General features: G+C 56.1%; 3 protein-coding genes across 3 annotated transcripts; all 3 read left to right on the plus strand.

Annotated features, from left to right (window-relative positions):
* Positions 1-3096: 3096 nt before the first annotated feature.
* LMXM_31_1270 (conserved hypothetical protein) lies at positions 3097-5400 on the plus strand (the record flags this gene model as incomplete). The annotated part of the gene is made up of 1 exon (XM_003877922.1): positions 3097-5400. One exon carries the CDS (start codon positions 3097-3099, stop codon positions 5398-5400), a length of 2304 nt encoding a protein of 767 aa, XP_003877971.1.
* Positions 5401-8469: 3069 nt separating this feature from the next.
* Positions 8470-9069, plus strand: LMXM_31_1280 (putative RNA polymerase-like protein; the record flags this gene model as incomplete). Its single annotated transcript, XM_003877923.1, has 1 exon — positions 8470-9069. One exon carries the CDS (start codon positions 8470-8472, stop codon positions 9067-9069), a length of 600 nt encoding a protein of 199 aa, XP_003877972.1.
* A 3288-nt stretch (positions 9070-12357) lies between these two features.
* LMXM_31_1290 (conserved hypothetical protein) lies at positions 12358-14064 on the plus strand (the record flags this gene model as incomplete). The annotated part of the gene is made up of 1 exon (XM_003877924.1): positions 12358-14064. The coding sequence occupies one exon, from the start codon at positions 12358-12360 to the stop codon at positions 14062-14064; it is 1707 nt and encodes a 568-aa protein (XP_003877973.1).
* Positions 14065-14776: the final 712 nt, after the last annotated feature.

Genomic DNA, 14776 nt, shown 5'->3' on the forward strand with positions numbered 1-14776 from the left:
CGTCACCTCCCCCCACCACCACCACCCCTTTCCTCTTCGCGGCTTCGATTGCGTTTCCTTGTTCGACCCTGCCTTCTTCATGTGTCGTTGGCCTCCTTTCCTTTCCACGTCCTTTTACGTTTTTTTTGTTGTATGATTACCACTCCGCCTCTCTCTCTCTCCCTCTCCCCAATAAGAAAGAGGAAGAGGAGGAGGGGGAGAGAGAGGTGGAAGGGGGGGGGAATGGGGCGTGTTCAACGATGTGCGTATCGACTTGATTTCCTTTTGTGTGTGTGTGTGTGTGCGCAATTCCCCTAAAGTCCTCCCCCCCTCCTCCAAATCACAAGGTAATCGACGGGCTCTCTGTTTTCCTTCACGGAGAGGTGGGCAAAAACAAAAGAAGGGATTATGGCTCATGAACAGAAAAAAGGCGGCGCCGCTCTGGGTTATCAAGGCTTCGCTCCCGCGACGAAACGAGGCGCTGCGACAAACCCAACTGAAACGAGAACAGCCGCATGAGAGGCGAGCAGGCTCTCTGTGTTTTCGCTGTCTACCGCCGAGTTCGCGCAGGGTCGCTCTCTCTGTATCTGCAATCACGCAGAGACGACACAGCGAGCGATGACTCTGAAAACTGTCGTGGCATGCGTCATTAGGGCAAGCCTAACCTCACGTTCTCCTCCATGCAGATGATCGTCGAGACACGCCACCGTCTACCATATTGTGAATAGCCACCCGACCTCTTTACGTACGGGTAATATGACGGCGCTTGTGCCCTGCGGGGGCTCAACAATGATGCAGCGCTTAAAATTGTAAGAAGTCCTCGCTGTCTGGCGCCTTCTTCGCTCCTCAGTCGGCTGTCTCTCTCGCTCTCTCCTTCATGTGCTCTCTGACTTCTCCCTACGTTGTGCAGACACACCGCCACGCACTTCGGCGCTAGTGGTTTCGCTTGCCACCCCCACCCTTACTCATGCCAATGGCGCAGCACACGGCGGCAGGGGCGAACATCGTCGCACATCACACAACGTGTCACTCTCCTTCTCAGCGATCAATCAACGCACAAAGCTGAGCGTAGCTTTCCGAGAGGTGCGCCCACGCCGCGACGGGGACGCCTGGAAAGAAGGTGCACCGCTACTCGCGTCTCATGCCAGAGCGGGAGAAGAAAAATCCCTGAGCTCGCGGATCTTATGAACAAGACATTTGGTGCTTCACCACAGCAAGTGCTGCGGATGGAGGTCCGGAACCCCCGACCTCGCCAGACGCGCCGACGACGCACAACAAGAAACGTGTGCTCTACTTACCTCTCATTCTGGCCGGTGACTGGAATGTGCAGAAGACGCTGGGGAAGAAGAAGCGGTCTGTATAGCACCAGAGGGAGAAGATGCTGGACAACGGTGGCGGACCACCGCCTGCGACATCGGTGCACGGGAGGCACACTGCGGAACACCTCTACTCGACGAACACGCCGACAGAGAGCGCGGGCTCGTCCGTTGCTGTGAAGCCCGGCATGCTGGCACTCACGTGGGATAACCGCAAGGCGCGGTTCATACTGAAGCGCATGCAGGTGCGTGTGTGCAAGGGAGGTACGATGGAGGAGAGAGGGGGGGGGGCAACAGGAGAATTACATGCTTAGCGCTGAGTAGTGTCCTCTCTGTTCTGTGTGCAGCTTCGGACATGGTGTTTCCTCTTCGCATCAGGACTCGGCTGTTGCTTTCCACCCCTGTGAAAGGTCTCCTTGCAGCGCCTGCATTTTGGTGTGGTGGTGTGTGTCTCTCTATGGTACTCATTGCAAACAATCGAGTCTTGTGGCATGTGTGCCTCCCCAACTGGATTACGTGGAGGGGGGTGCCGCCACCTACGCGCCTCTCCATGGACTCCTTCTCCGTCTCCCTCTCTTCCTCAACGCCGCGGTGCGAATATTTCTTGTGTATGTTTCGTTGCTTGCTGCCTTGCGGGGTTCGATGGTTTGTGCGCAGGCTCGCGTGGTTTGGCTTCCTCTGCGCCCTATCTTTGCCTCGCCCTATACTCACGATGACTTGGGTGACCGACTCGTAAAGAAGCCCTATGGGAGGGCGGATTCGAACGGGGCGACATGTGCTCTTCGTCTCTGTTTTCCACCTGCCCGCTAATGGCGCACGCGCAAAGCATCATTGGAGGGCGCATCGCTGGCTCACTTGATGACTGCCTTACAACCATGCCCTGTCTGCTGTTACGGCAGAGGTCGCGGCAGAACGAAACACCTTCGCTTCCCGCATCGATCAGAGTGTCCTCTTTGACGAGCTGGACAACGTTCTCTGTGGTACTCTGTCACAGTCTGCATGCGTCTCTCCTTCAGCAGCCTCCTCGCTTCTATCTTTGTTCTCCTTCATGATGTTTTGGGTGCCTTATACCCCTCCTCTGGTGTCCAACCCTCTTCTCCTTGTTTTACGAACGCTTGCACATGTGCGAGATCGATAGCCCGGCAAGTCGGTGTGCTTCCTGATCCTCTAGTCGCGAGTCACTAACGGCAGGGGCAATCTGCAAGGACGTGTCGTGCTCCCACTTGTGCACTTTTATTGCATCTATTGGCTCTTTGGGCGGTGTGTCTGCTCCTACCTCTTCGCTTGTGTGTTTTTTCTTTCGCCCCTGACTCTTTTCCTATTTCTCGTACGTCCGGGACGGTGTCACAACGTGCTTTCGACCGGCACGTATACTCCACCACCACCACCACCACCACCCTCTCCCTTTCTCTCACTTTCGTCTTTCTCATCAACTTGCTGAACCTTTGCGCGAGCTACCCATATTGGCGTTGCGCACTCCCTCTCCGTCACTACTACAACCGCTGCGACTCTGCTTGTCGTTCTGCGTCCTTACGTTGTCTCGCTTCGCTTGTGCGCACAGGCGCGCGCGTGCGCGCTAGTTTTCTTTCCATTTCTTAGTATTCTTCTTCCACGCCACCGGAACTTCATTGCTGCAGCCGCCAACTGCCGCATAACATAGTGGTGGTGTTGGTGTGTGTGTGTGTGTGAGGGGACGAGTGGGAGGGTATGCCAGCCTCTCAAAAATAAGCACCGCCTTTCTATTCGCATCGGAGAGAGGGGGGGGTATTAGTATTTGTGTGTTGCTCTACTGCGCTCACAGATGAACGGCACACAGTCGCCGGCGGTCGAGCGATTCGACACCTCCTACAAGGATAGCGACCTGCTCTCGTCTGCCACAGACAGCATAGACGCCAATCAGAAGGATGAGCATAACGTAACGGAGGCGATCAAGGCTCTCCAGCAACTTTTGAAGAGGTCTACGGTGAATGACACTACGTTGACGACCCCCATGGACGCGGCTACGGACAGCGCAGCTGCCATGGAATACCTCTCCGACTTTTCCTATGGACTGACGCCTGGCGAGGCGCGTTACATTGTGTACCGGTTCCTCAAGGCCAATTGCATGAACCTACCACGGGCTCTCGAGCAACTGATGCGGTCCGCCGAGCGGCGCAAGAAGCAGAACTTCAACAATATGGCGCTGTTCCCGTGTATTATTCCCATGAGCGGCTTTAATCAGCGGATGGTGTGCTATGAGCTACGGCTCCCATATATTAGCAGCATCTCCTCGGGCAAGCACTACCTGGACGCCGAGGGTCGACTTCGACTGGAGCATCAGCAGTTGGACTACTGCAACAGGCATTACGAGGACCCCTACACCAATCTCACGACGACTGGAGTGACGGTCGACTCAAGGCCACAGAGCCCCTACAGCAGCGACTGCCTGTCTTCACGACCCGCCAGGAAGGCGCCGCAAGTAGCCTCTTCCCCCTCCCCCATGCCCCTCGTCAGTCCTGCAAACGGGAAGCCGGCCCTCGAGAGGGATGGCAGTGCAGAGCCCAGGCGAGACGCCGAGTCACCGAGGAACTCCCCCTCGCCAAAGGAGTATCGGCGCAAGAGCGCTGAGAACAAAATCGGCGCAGGCAGGTGGCGCTCCTTCGTCTCTCTCATTCCGTTTCTCCGTCATCAAGGTACCAGCTGCCCGTCAAACGCGTCAGCCTCGCACCCGCGGAATGTGTCTACCGTCGCATCCGAAACAAGGAGGCACACCGGCTTCCACTCGCTCCTGTCCACGTGCAGCGGCAGCGATCGCGAGAACAGCTGCCCGTGCGAGCACAGCTGTGAGACGCCGGAGATGGAAGAGGAGAAACTGCTGAACGCGGCGGGTGTGGCAGTGCCACTGACGGCAACACCCAGCGCCCTTTACGCCGACTGCCTCAACTTCCATGGACTATTGCAGCCGATCGTTGCAGTCATTACAAAGCACGCGCCATTCGCATTCCACTACTGGGACCTTGAGGGGCATCCTGTCATGTACTGCCGACTTGGCAGAATGCACTCAAAGAAGCTGATGCAGGAGCTATTCGCGCTCACCCCGATCGATGCCGAGCCGCGTGCACTGGCGCTGCTGTTTAACACGTATGCTCTACTAGTACTGGAGCAGCTGATCCGCTACTGCAACCGCCGAAACCGCGACGGCGATGAGATTGGCGATGACCTGCTGCCGCAGCCGAAGGGCGGGAGCAGAGAGCGCCAGCAGGGTGAGTCATGCGCAACCAACAGCACTGGTGTCGTGCCTCGCAGAAGGCCACGTGTTGGCTCGTGTACTGTTGTCATCGACTGTGCTGGGCTAAAGATTCGACGATATCTGTATAAACCGCTGCTGTTTATGGTGCGTTCGATTGTTCGGATGAGCATGCGCGACTTCCCGGAGCTGATGCATCATGTGTATGTTACCAACTGCACAAGCGTTGTGAACTTATCGTACCTGATGCTGCGCGGCATACTTTCGAGAGAGACGCGGGAAAAGGTGACGCTTTGTAGTAAGAGCAACACGGCTGCCACGTTGTGCAAGTGCATCAGCGGTGATATGGTACCGCAGGAGCTGGGAGGCAAGTGCCAGTGTCCCGGCGGCTGCATTTCGTCCATGGATGCAACGCCCAGCGACGCTGACTCTGCGACACTCAGCCACAGCTGTGGTGAGGCGCCGTCGAGCATTACGACGCAATGCGGCGACACCTGCACCGATCAGGTAACGCAGCTGTCGGATGGGGAAGGGCTCTTCTTTCACCCTCTCCAGTGCACTGCCGAGAGGCTTGTGCTCAAGGCGCGAGAGTCGCGCAAGCTGTCGTTTGCAATGGATGCGGGGAGCGAAATTATTTGGGAATTCGCGGTGAAGCACGAGCGCGACGTATTCTTCTCGGCTGTCTTCGTCTCCGCCTGCAACGAGGGCACGATGCTGTCGCTGGTGCCGCGTCGACGAGTTCGGAGTGAGGCGGGCCACTACATTTGCCCCTCAATCGGGACAGTCATCTTTGAGTGGAGCAACAAGCACCACTTCTTTACTCGATGTCGGCTGAGTTTGAAGGTCTACCGCGAAGAGCGTTCCGTCGGCTCCATGTGAGGCGACGGCGCACAAAGACGTGGCAGCACGGCACGCAAGCCTCTCTCAAGAGGCGAGGATAAGGACTTTCTGAGACAATTGTCCGGCGGAGCCGATTTTGCTCTCCGTGTGGAGACGTGCATCTCGTCGTAAACAACGTCTTGATCGGTCTTTGTTTTGCTAGTGGGAGCATGTGCAGAGGGCGGGGAGAACCTGGAAAGGGAAGGAATGCCTTTGAGGGAGTGGGTAGCGCTGCCTGCGCACCGCAGCTGGTCCTTTCTCAAAACCCTGTTTCTTTTGTCGCGCTCAAGCGACTACGGCTACCTCCACGCAGATGAAAGCACGTCGGTCCCTTGCCAGCGTTATCTGTATGTATATATATATATATTTCTTCGTGTGTGTGTGTGTGTCTTTGGAACGTTCTTCAACAGCTGGCATGCGCGTGGGTTTTCCAGTGTGCGTGCGGGTGGATGCTGGTGCAACCGTTGGGAATCCGATGCGTGTGAATGCTTCTATACCTTCGCCACTGTGTGTGTGTGAGGGAAAAACAGTTACACCGAGGCCATGAGCGAGGCAGCATATTCTTCTCCGATCGGATTTTGTGAGGGGTGATGTGTGCGAACAGGTCGCGGACCAAGAGGAGCCACGTCCGCCAGAAGAGCGCGCGTCCTTTTCCACTTGGGGCACCGAGACGTGTATATGTCTGTGCTTGTGTGCAGACGAGAGTGCGGAGCCACCCGTCATTCCAGCTCTCTGTCGCACCTCCCCGTGGCACCAGTGGCGCTCCTTCGCGCTCCGTAGGCGGAATCACGGCTTGACCTGTGCGCGGTGGTTTTTTTTTTGCTCGGCTTTATGCAGCGGACCGTGGATCACGCATGGTAGAGGGGTCGCGCAGTCATTAAGGTTACGCGTTGGATGCATGGCTGCTGGAGTAGCGGTTGCGGAAAGCAGCGGCGGCAGAAGCGCTACCCATGTGAAGATCTACCTCAGCTTCAGGAGACACGAAAAGAGTGAAAAGGCGCCTCTCATGCCCAGCGCGCCGCTCGGTGCTCTGTCCCCCGCTTCACGCACGCGGCTCCCCATTTGTGCAATGTTGCGTCGGCGCAGAGGCCGCACACCGCACCCGGTCGTCATCGGCGGCGTGGTGTGCTGTGGTGTGCTCGCTGCGGCACACTGGTACCGTCTCTCCAGCTCAGCCTGGGACACCCCCAGGACAGTGGAGTCAACACCCATGGGGACCCCCGCCCTCAGGCATGGTTGCCAGCGAAAGCGACGCCCTCTGGTGCGCCACTCCACCAGGGCCGCACACCACGCCCCGCCACGGCCAGCCGTCCAGCTCGCCGTCAGCCCTGGATCCCTCCGCGGCGAGCCACCAGCCTCCCCTCCCTCAGTAGCATGGAGATCGAGCCATCCGCCAGTCAGAATTCCCACGTGCGCAGGATGTCCACCTCTTCCCCGGTCTCCGGTGCTCATGAGGTGCCACCGGTAGCGGGCGTAATCCGTCTGAAGCCCCGCAAACGTTTGGCCCTGCGGGGCTTGGCCATGCATGAGTATGCTGATGCACAGGTGCTTTTCCGCAATCAGCCCATCGCAAGTTGAGGAAACCCTCCTCTACCACTCCAGTCTCACAACCGTGAAGGTAACAGCTGTATACACAGTATATTCCTATCTGATATATAAGCTCTATCGGGTATGAAGAAATTGGTATGGCGCTGCTATGAGACGCAAGGTGTGCCAACGATGGCCTCAGGTCCGTGTCCCTTTTTTTTCTTCTGCAGGGGCTGGCGCACACTTGCTTGCTGGCTGCGAAAGGGGAGCCGAAGACACTGTGAAGAGCAAGAGAGGATGAGAGAGAGGGGTCAAGGGACGGGAGCGTTCGCCGGTCCGCATTCACCAAGACACGCCTTTACGATGAAGTGTAGATTTCCATGTTTTCAGGTTTTAGTTTCGGGGTTTGCGTGCTTCTTCCTCTGCACAGCTGGTCCTGAGCAGAAATACTCTCGGATGCCTTCTGTCCGTCTGTCTCTCTCTCGTAGACACACACACACACACTCATACCAACCGCTTGTGTGCTCCGCTGTGTGACCCGCCGTGTGTCCTGCCTCCTTTTCCACACAAATTTATGTACAATGTTGTGCGTCCGCACGTAGTCCCCATTGTCGGCGCGCTCCGTGATTATATCATGAGAGGTACATCTGTATCGTTTTTATTGTATGTTCGGTTATTCACAAGAAAAAAAGGAAAAAAAAAACATTTGACATGCTGCTGGTGTCCTGTTAGTATGCATTCCCTATTTGTCATCGACAGGGGCCTCGGTGTACGCCGTGACGCCTCTGCCCTGCGCTCATGCTCTTTTGTTCTTTGTTTGTTTCGTTTCCCACAGTGTTGTCAACAATCTTGTGGCGGCTGTGGGCAGAAAAAGGTTTGTATGCTCATCTACATGTCTGCTAGCTCCTCTCGTGGCGCCTTCCGGCTCGGAAACGCTCTTGCTCTCTTATGGGCACATATGCGTAAAGCGATTTTGATTTCGATCTACACAGCGGATGTGATCACTCCCTGGCCGAATGCGAATGCCAACCGTCGGTTGTGGTCGAGTTACGCAACCGCCTTCGAGGCAAGAAGAGAAGCTCACCCTCCTTGTGGAGCTTGTGTGCAGGGCTGAGATACTGGCGCGCCATGATACGACCTGCAGTGACGCAGCATCTTCACATTATCTATGACCCCTTCTCCTCACGTGCCCCCTTCCTGAATGTGTGGATATCGTTTTCTTGCCCTCATGTGGATCCCCTGCAACGACAACAGCCAACTTCCTCTTCCCGCTCTTTCCTCCTCCTTACCTCTTGCGGCATTTTACGGCTTCCTTCTGTCCATCGACACCTCTCCCATGTGTGCACTAAAGGACCGGTGGTGTGGTGTCACGACGCTTCGCCTTGATTCGTCTCTGGCGTCGTTACTGTTGTCATCGTGCGCTGAGAGGAGGAGCTGTTCAGCCGCGACGGCTAAGTGAGAGATTCCTTCATATAGGCTGCGCAGCGGACACCGAGACGCACCTACTGTTGCGCACACAACCATAACAACGAGGATAAGAGAATGTTCTACAAGATCGTCCTTCAGCGTACGGTGAACGTAAAGCCGGCGGACCTGTGCAACACGCTGAATCGCAGTCTTCTCACCTTCCTGCGAGAGGCGGTCGAGGGAAAGCCGCTGCCGTCGCCAGACAGCGTTGCTAGTATCGCACTCGACTACGTCACGGCAAGCAAGTCCTCGGCGGTGGTGATTGCCGTGCTAGATATCCTCAATGCGGAGACACTGCAAGGGAAGGTTCTCGATGACGGAAGTGTGTCCTTCCGGCTCACCTATGAGGCGATGGTGCTGAAGCTGCACCGAGGTGAGGTGCTGGACCTGCTGGTCAGCGATGTGGACGAGACAGGCTTCTGGGCGAGCGTCTATGGCGTCAATAAGCTTTTTGTGAACCGCAACCAAATGGGTGAGGACATGAAGACGGGAAGGTCGGAGTGGTCTTTTGAGGCGGAGACAGCCGCGTGGGTCAGCAACGACGATCGCCGCTCCATCAAGAAGGATACAATGGTGCGCCTGCGCGTGCTTGCGGAAACCCCGCAATCCGAACGCGGCATGGCGGTCGGCACCATTGGTGCCCCGTTTCTGGGACCACGCGTCGGCAGCTATTAGACAGAGTTTCCAGGCAGCAGCAGCCTCCTTTAGTGCACACGTTCCTTGCAAGGTGGTCCCACACAGCACCAGACGCGCACGAAGGCGCAATGGAATGGGAGTGTAGCCTCTGTGCCGCCAACTTCCATCTGTTCGTGCTTCACCGTTGCCGTCAAAGCGTCGATGGCTGTTGCGCGATCTGCAGAGGCGTTGCATGTGTGCTTGCGTTGCCGGTTGCTGTCGAGGGTGCGTGGGTGTTGGTGTGAGAGGGTAAGCCCTGTTAGGGAGAGGGAGCGAGACCCACCGAGCACGAACTCAAACAGATGCCACACCAATGGCTGAAAACCTAATCTAGTATCCATGCCTAGGAAGCGCGTACCTCAGCCCATCCGTGTACCACTACAAGCGGTCGCATGCCTGGTGTAGAGTTGAGGGATATTCGTCGAGTTCCCTCCTGGGTGCTCGAGGGCGATGCTGCCACTCATGCGAACCCCCGCACGCTCTCGCGATGGTCACGTTTTCATTCTCACTGTCCCCACCTCTCCGCACTCCTCCCCCCTCCCCTCTCGCTCTACACATGTTTCTGTCACTGGACGCAACTCAAGGGACTGTTTCGCTTCTGGCATACACGTGATGACATCAGACATGTCGCACGACGCGGCAGCGTCACCGTCGCCGTCACCGCGGACCGCATTTTGGAAGAAGGCGGTCATTGGTGTCTCCGTGGTGCTCCTCGTAGGCGTCGCCTGGAGGGCTGTGTACGTGAGCAACCAGAACGAAATGAAAATCCGCCGCGCCGTGCACAAGTCACAGAGCATCCGCGCAGCCCTAAGCGACGTTCCGGCACGGCGATTCTCTACCATCGATGTGCGCTCGTCCGCCCCGCAGAGGAGCGATCTCGGCGAGCTGTACGGCTAAACTGTGGTTCCTCATGGCGGCAAAGAGGCGTAAGTTGCTGGTGTGCTTCTTCATGCATGATTCACACGCATGCGAGCGAGCAACCCGCCAGTTTGTGTGCCTTCTCCCCTTTGTCCCCTCTCCCGTTTTTTCCCCGTGTGTTTGCCCTTCGCGTCCTCCTCATGGCGTACATCGTTGCCGTCGAAGTCGCTCCTGGTTGAAAGGAGACGTTCACATTGGTTGTTGCAGGAGAACATAAAAAAAAACACCGCGCGCGAAAAGACCAAAGAAAGTCATGCGGCGTACACGTTTAGGACGTCCGTGCCGGCATCCTAACTCGTGCCAAGCACAGCCTCGAGCTTGCATGGTTGTTGTATCTGCTGCGGCAACAGAAGCGGATTTAGCCACCGTCTCCACGCTCATCCGGGCATACGGAGGATGACATACTGGCAAGCAATGTTGATACGTTTTCTGCTTCTCTAAACATTCCTTCTACTGCTCCTCGTATATGTTTGTGTATATATATATATATATGTATATGTGTATCTCTCTCTTCATCTCTGTGACCCCACGCGCACACATTCACCCGCCACCATCGGCATGTCGCCACATCCGTCGTCCCTTCCTCGTTTTTCGATCTCCCACATGCCCTCCAACCCTGTGCAGCTTTTTTTTTCTCGAGCATCGTACAGCGAAAAAAAAATCAATAAAGGAATTTGACAGGTCCAACGCCCACCACCGACTTTCAGTTCACATACCAACTCTGGTGCGCGTTTCACTTTCTTTTGTTATTTTTTGTTTTCTTTTGCTGCTGCTGCTGCTGCTGCTGCTGTAGGCGTGATTGTGTGGAATGCAGGTGTGTAGGTATGGGATTCTGTGCCGGTGTACTTTCGCATTGATTGGTGCAACCTGATTGTGTTCCCCTTCACTCTTCGTTTCTAGCTTCTTTCGGTTTTTTTCCCTCTCTCTCCCTCCCCCTTCCCCCCGCGATCGCCGCAGAACATTCTCTCCCTGGATGAATTTGTCCGTGCGTGTATACAGTATCTGCCGTAGCCTGTCGCTGTCTTCGCAAAGCCTCCTCTCCCTCCTCTCCTCCTTAGCTGAGCCTCTCTCCTTTCTGACCACCTCCAACCCTCCTTGAGCTGTCCATTATTTCTTTGTTTTTTTTTTTCGCCGCATTTGTGACGTACGAGTCAGAGCATTTCTCTCGCGTGTGCGCTTGGTTGTTGTTTTCTCTCCGTGTTGGTGTGGGTGTGCAACCGTCTTCTTTTTGGATGTGGTATTGTGGGATACACCATCGCTTGAAGTGAGAAGCCTGTGGACTTTGCGACGCCAGACAGCAGAAACATTTTCCGCGCATCGGAGTCCGTAGGTGCCACACCTTGTCGTTTCCTCCGCCTTTACGTGTTCTTTTTTTTTAATTATTCGTTGAGTTGAAAGGAGAAGGTGGGCCCACCTGTGGTGCGGGATTACAAAGCAAAAATAAGGGGGAAAGGCGTCCCCCAATTTGTTTTTTTTTTGTGGCGTCTGCCTCCAAGCGTATCACCGACGTTGCAGCATTTCTGTACCTTGTACGACTTGTGTGCATTACCTCTCTTCGCATCCCTTCTCTTCCTCCATATGTTGTTGTTGTACAGGCTCGTTCACTAGTATCTCACGTCCTTCTCTCTTTCGTTTTCTTCGCACTCGCTCGTCGCGATTTTCTCTCTCCCTTGTCGGTTCCCATATATAGATTTATATATATATATCCTGCGTATATGTGTGCCTGTCTGTGTGCTTGCGCGTGACAGTGCCTCACCTGGTCTGCGAAAAGTGTGTGTATGGTTTCTGGAGCTCTGTAGCACACCGCCTTCTTTGCCATTGTTGAGGGCGCTGTTGAGGTTTTTTGCTTGTGCGTGTGCGCGCGCGGCATCTGTACGGGAGAACCACTGTGTGTGTCGCCTTGCCGATCGAACTTGTTGTTGAGGTATGCGTGGAAGGTTATCCGCCTGACTCTTTCCTTCTCTGCACCACTCGAATTTCGTATTTCGTTGGGCATCTGAACTGACTCTAGGAGGAAAGCGCGAAGGTTTTAGTGAGCGGAGACTGCAGTGCCACACAGCCACCAGGCCCGCCTCCCTACTCCCTCCTAGAGATTGTGTTGGACCCCGTTATCTCGGTGCTTAGTTGTTGTCTTCCGTGTATTATCTTTTCTCTTCCTATTGTCTCCCCTCTGCTTCACCGCGAGCTCGTTTCATGAGCTCACGAGAAGGGAAGAAACACATCTTTTTTTTTCGGTCTCGTGGTGTGCGCATTCAGCATCAGCACCGGCTTCCGTGCTCCTGCTATCCGCTCCTTCTCTGGTGGTGACGCTGGACATCGTGGATCATTGTCCGCTTCCGCAAGAATTCGCTGCTCCGGGGTTTATTGACCATGAGCTCTGGCGACTTCATGCTGGACCTCCGCTACGCCGACCGTGAGGACCATCTAAAGATGAACAGGTACTACGTTTACCCACCGGTAAGTCATGAATGCATCAACCACAAGGAGCGAAGCAGGAGCTTCGGCACCGACTGCAATGACAGCGGTGCTGTGGAAGTTAGGGGGACCGTCGGCGGTGACGGTGCTGCGCAGCAGTGTTACACGCACCCTGGAGCTATTCTCCCGCCATGCCATAAGCCGCTAGTGGAGGACGACGTCGAGGACGACGACCGCTGCAGTGACGACAGCGACGACAGGGTCGCCAACACAGCGCTGGAGCATTTTCTTATGGGGAGCGCAAGCGGTCTGATGGACTACTCAGCCCTGGAAACGGACGGCGCGGCAAGCAACAGCAGCCTGAAAAGCTCGCCTCCGTCATCCAGTGCAGCCACTGATGACAGCGAAGGTAGTTTTCCATGCGTCGACGAGGAGATACTTGGCGATTTGGGTGATGTCATTGGATACGGAGGCGACCGCGGCTCCTTTGTGTGTTGCGTGCCGCTCCCGCCGCTGTCGCGGATGTGGACACAGGCGCCAAGCTTCGCCAAGGAACCGGCATTCACGGAAGGCCCGCATTCCTCCGAAATGAAAAAGGCCTACAAGAAGTACCCGACTCACATCTCCAAGGACGAACTCTCATTTGTGTCAACGGCGTACCGATGCGCCCGCCGCTGCGAGTGTTCGCAGAGCAGCAGCAGTAGCAGCAGGCCCTTCCTGACGCCTGAGGAGGCCCGCTACGCCGCCTTACACCTGGTCTTACCCGACGCGGTCGTGTTGGCACATGGCGAAAAGGTTGGGCTGCTGATGCCGCTGTACAACTGCAGCCTCAAGGAATATTTGCAGAGCCTGACAAATCCCACATCTTCACCGTCCGCCGCCTCAACCACGCCGGTTTCGCTGACCGTTTCGCACAACGCGAACCTGCACACCGAGGACGCCGATAGCAGCACTGGTCTCTGCAATCCCCACAGCAGCACGTTTCGCTTCACTGCAACCTATCGACCAATCGAGTCGATTCCAGTCATCTCCGCAATCGTCTTTCAAATGCTGGAGGCGGTGGCCTTTCTCAATCATCGCCTCCCTCACGGCGAGGGCTCCACTGGGTACACCCATAACGACCTCCACCTCGACAACATTCTGCTCTCCTACGACGGCGATGTGGCCCTCTGCGACTTTGAGCTTGTCGCATCCACGCCCACACCGTCGCGCATCATGGATGTCCGCCGCTTACCGCCGTCCTCGCGGCAGTCGCCGCACGGTCTTTTCAGCGAAACGGCCGACACGTGGGCGTTTGGGCTGATGGTGGTGAGTCTGCTCACAGGTGTTGACCCGCTGTTCACCTCAGATATCGTGAACGATTTCAGTGATGGCCCGCTGCTCTTTCGCTGGGACCGCAGCACGCGGGTGCTGGACTGGGAGGCGAACATCAAGGCACACGTAGAGCTCCTGCTGCTGCGGCAGGATTCCACCGGGAAGCGACTGGAGGAGGCCTGCCACCTCCTACAACTGTGTGGCAAATGTTTGGTCAACCGCGAAGGTGCCGAGCCGCTGCGCGCCGTGTCCCTGCTCGAGGAGGCGATGTTCCTCCCTTACCGTCGCGACTTTAGCCTCGCCACGTGTACCGTGAAGGAGTGGATCAGCAGCACGCGCCGGGTGTAACTCTGAAGGTGACCAGAACACGAACCGCAATGCGAAATACAGACGAAGAACCGTTTCGTGCACACAGACAAGCACGTAGAGACGCCCGCACGCGTAAATTGTAAGCGAATCCATGCCGTTTTTCCTGTTTTCTTCGCCAGGCCTGCAGCAAGTCTATCAAGGAAGTGTTTTGTGACTGTTTCTGCGTATGTATCTGAGTAGGTGAGTGAGGTGAAGAGCGGTGTGCCCGTGTGGATTCTTCGGCTCACTCCCGCCCTCCCACTTTCTGTGTCTCTCCCCCTTTCCCCTCCCTCCTCTCCTCACTCCTCGACGCCTTCGTATTTATGGCTGGTTCGCTGTTCATCTTTGAAGCTGTCTCACTTGCGCCTTCGAATTTTTGTTTCCGTTTGCTGTCATCTCTCACCGGCTGCACCATCTGCCGCTCCTCAGCTCCCCGACGGCTCCCTCTTCGCATCTTTTTCACGGCCTTCATACGTCATTTTATGCCCCTGTGCGGTGTACGTCAATGGCGCGATGCGTCTCACGCGGCGCTGTCTTGGAAGTTGCCAGTGAAGGAGTGGGAAAGCGGTGGGATTGGAGTTGTGCATAGAAGGCATGCGTCTTGACGGTACACGAGCGCACAAGCGGAACAACAACAACAAAAAGCAGCTGACCATCTCCCCTCCTCCCCCTCCCCCTCCCTTGTGTTGCTGGTGCTCCTCTTCCTCCTTTT

Source organism: Leishmania mexicana, chromosome 31, assembly GCF_000234665.1.
Source record: "Leishmania mexicana MHOM/GT/2001/U1103 complete genome, chromosome 31".
Taxonomy (NCBI): Eukaryota; Euglenozoa; class Kinetoplastea; order Trypanosomatida; family Trypanosomatidae; genus Leishmania; species Leishmania mexicana.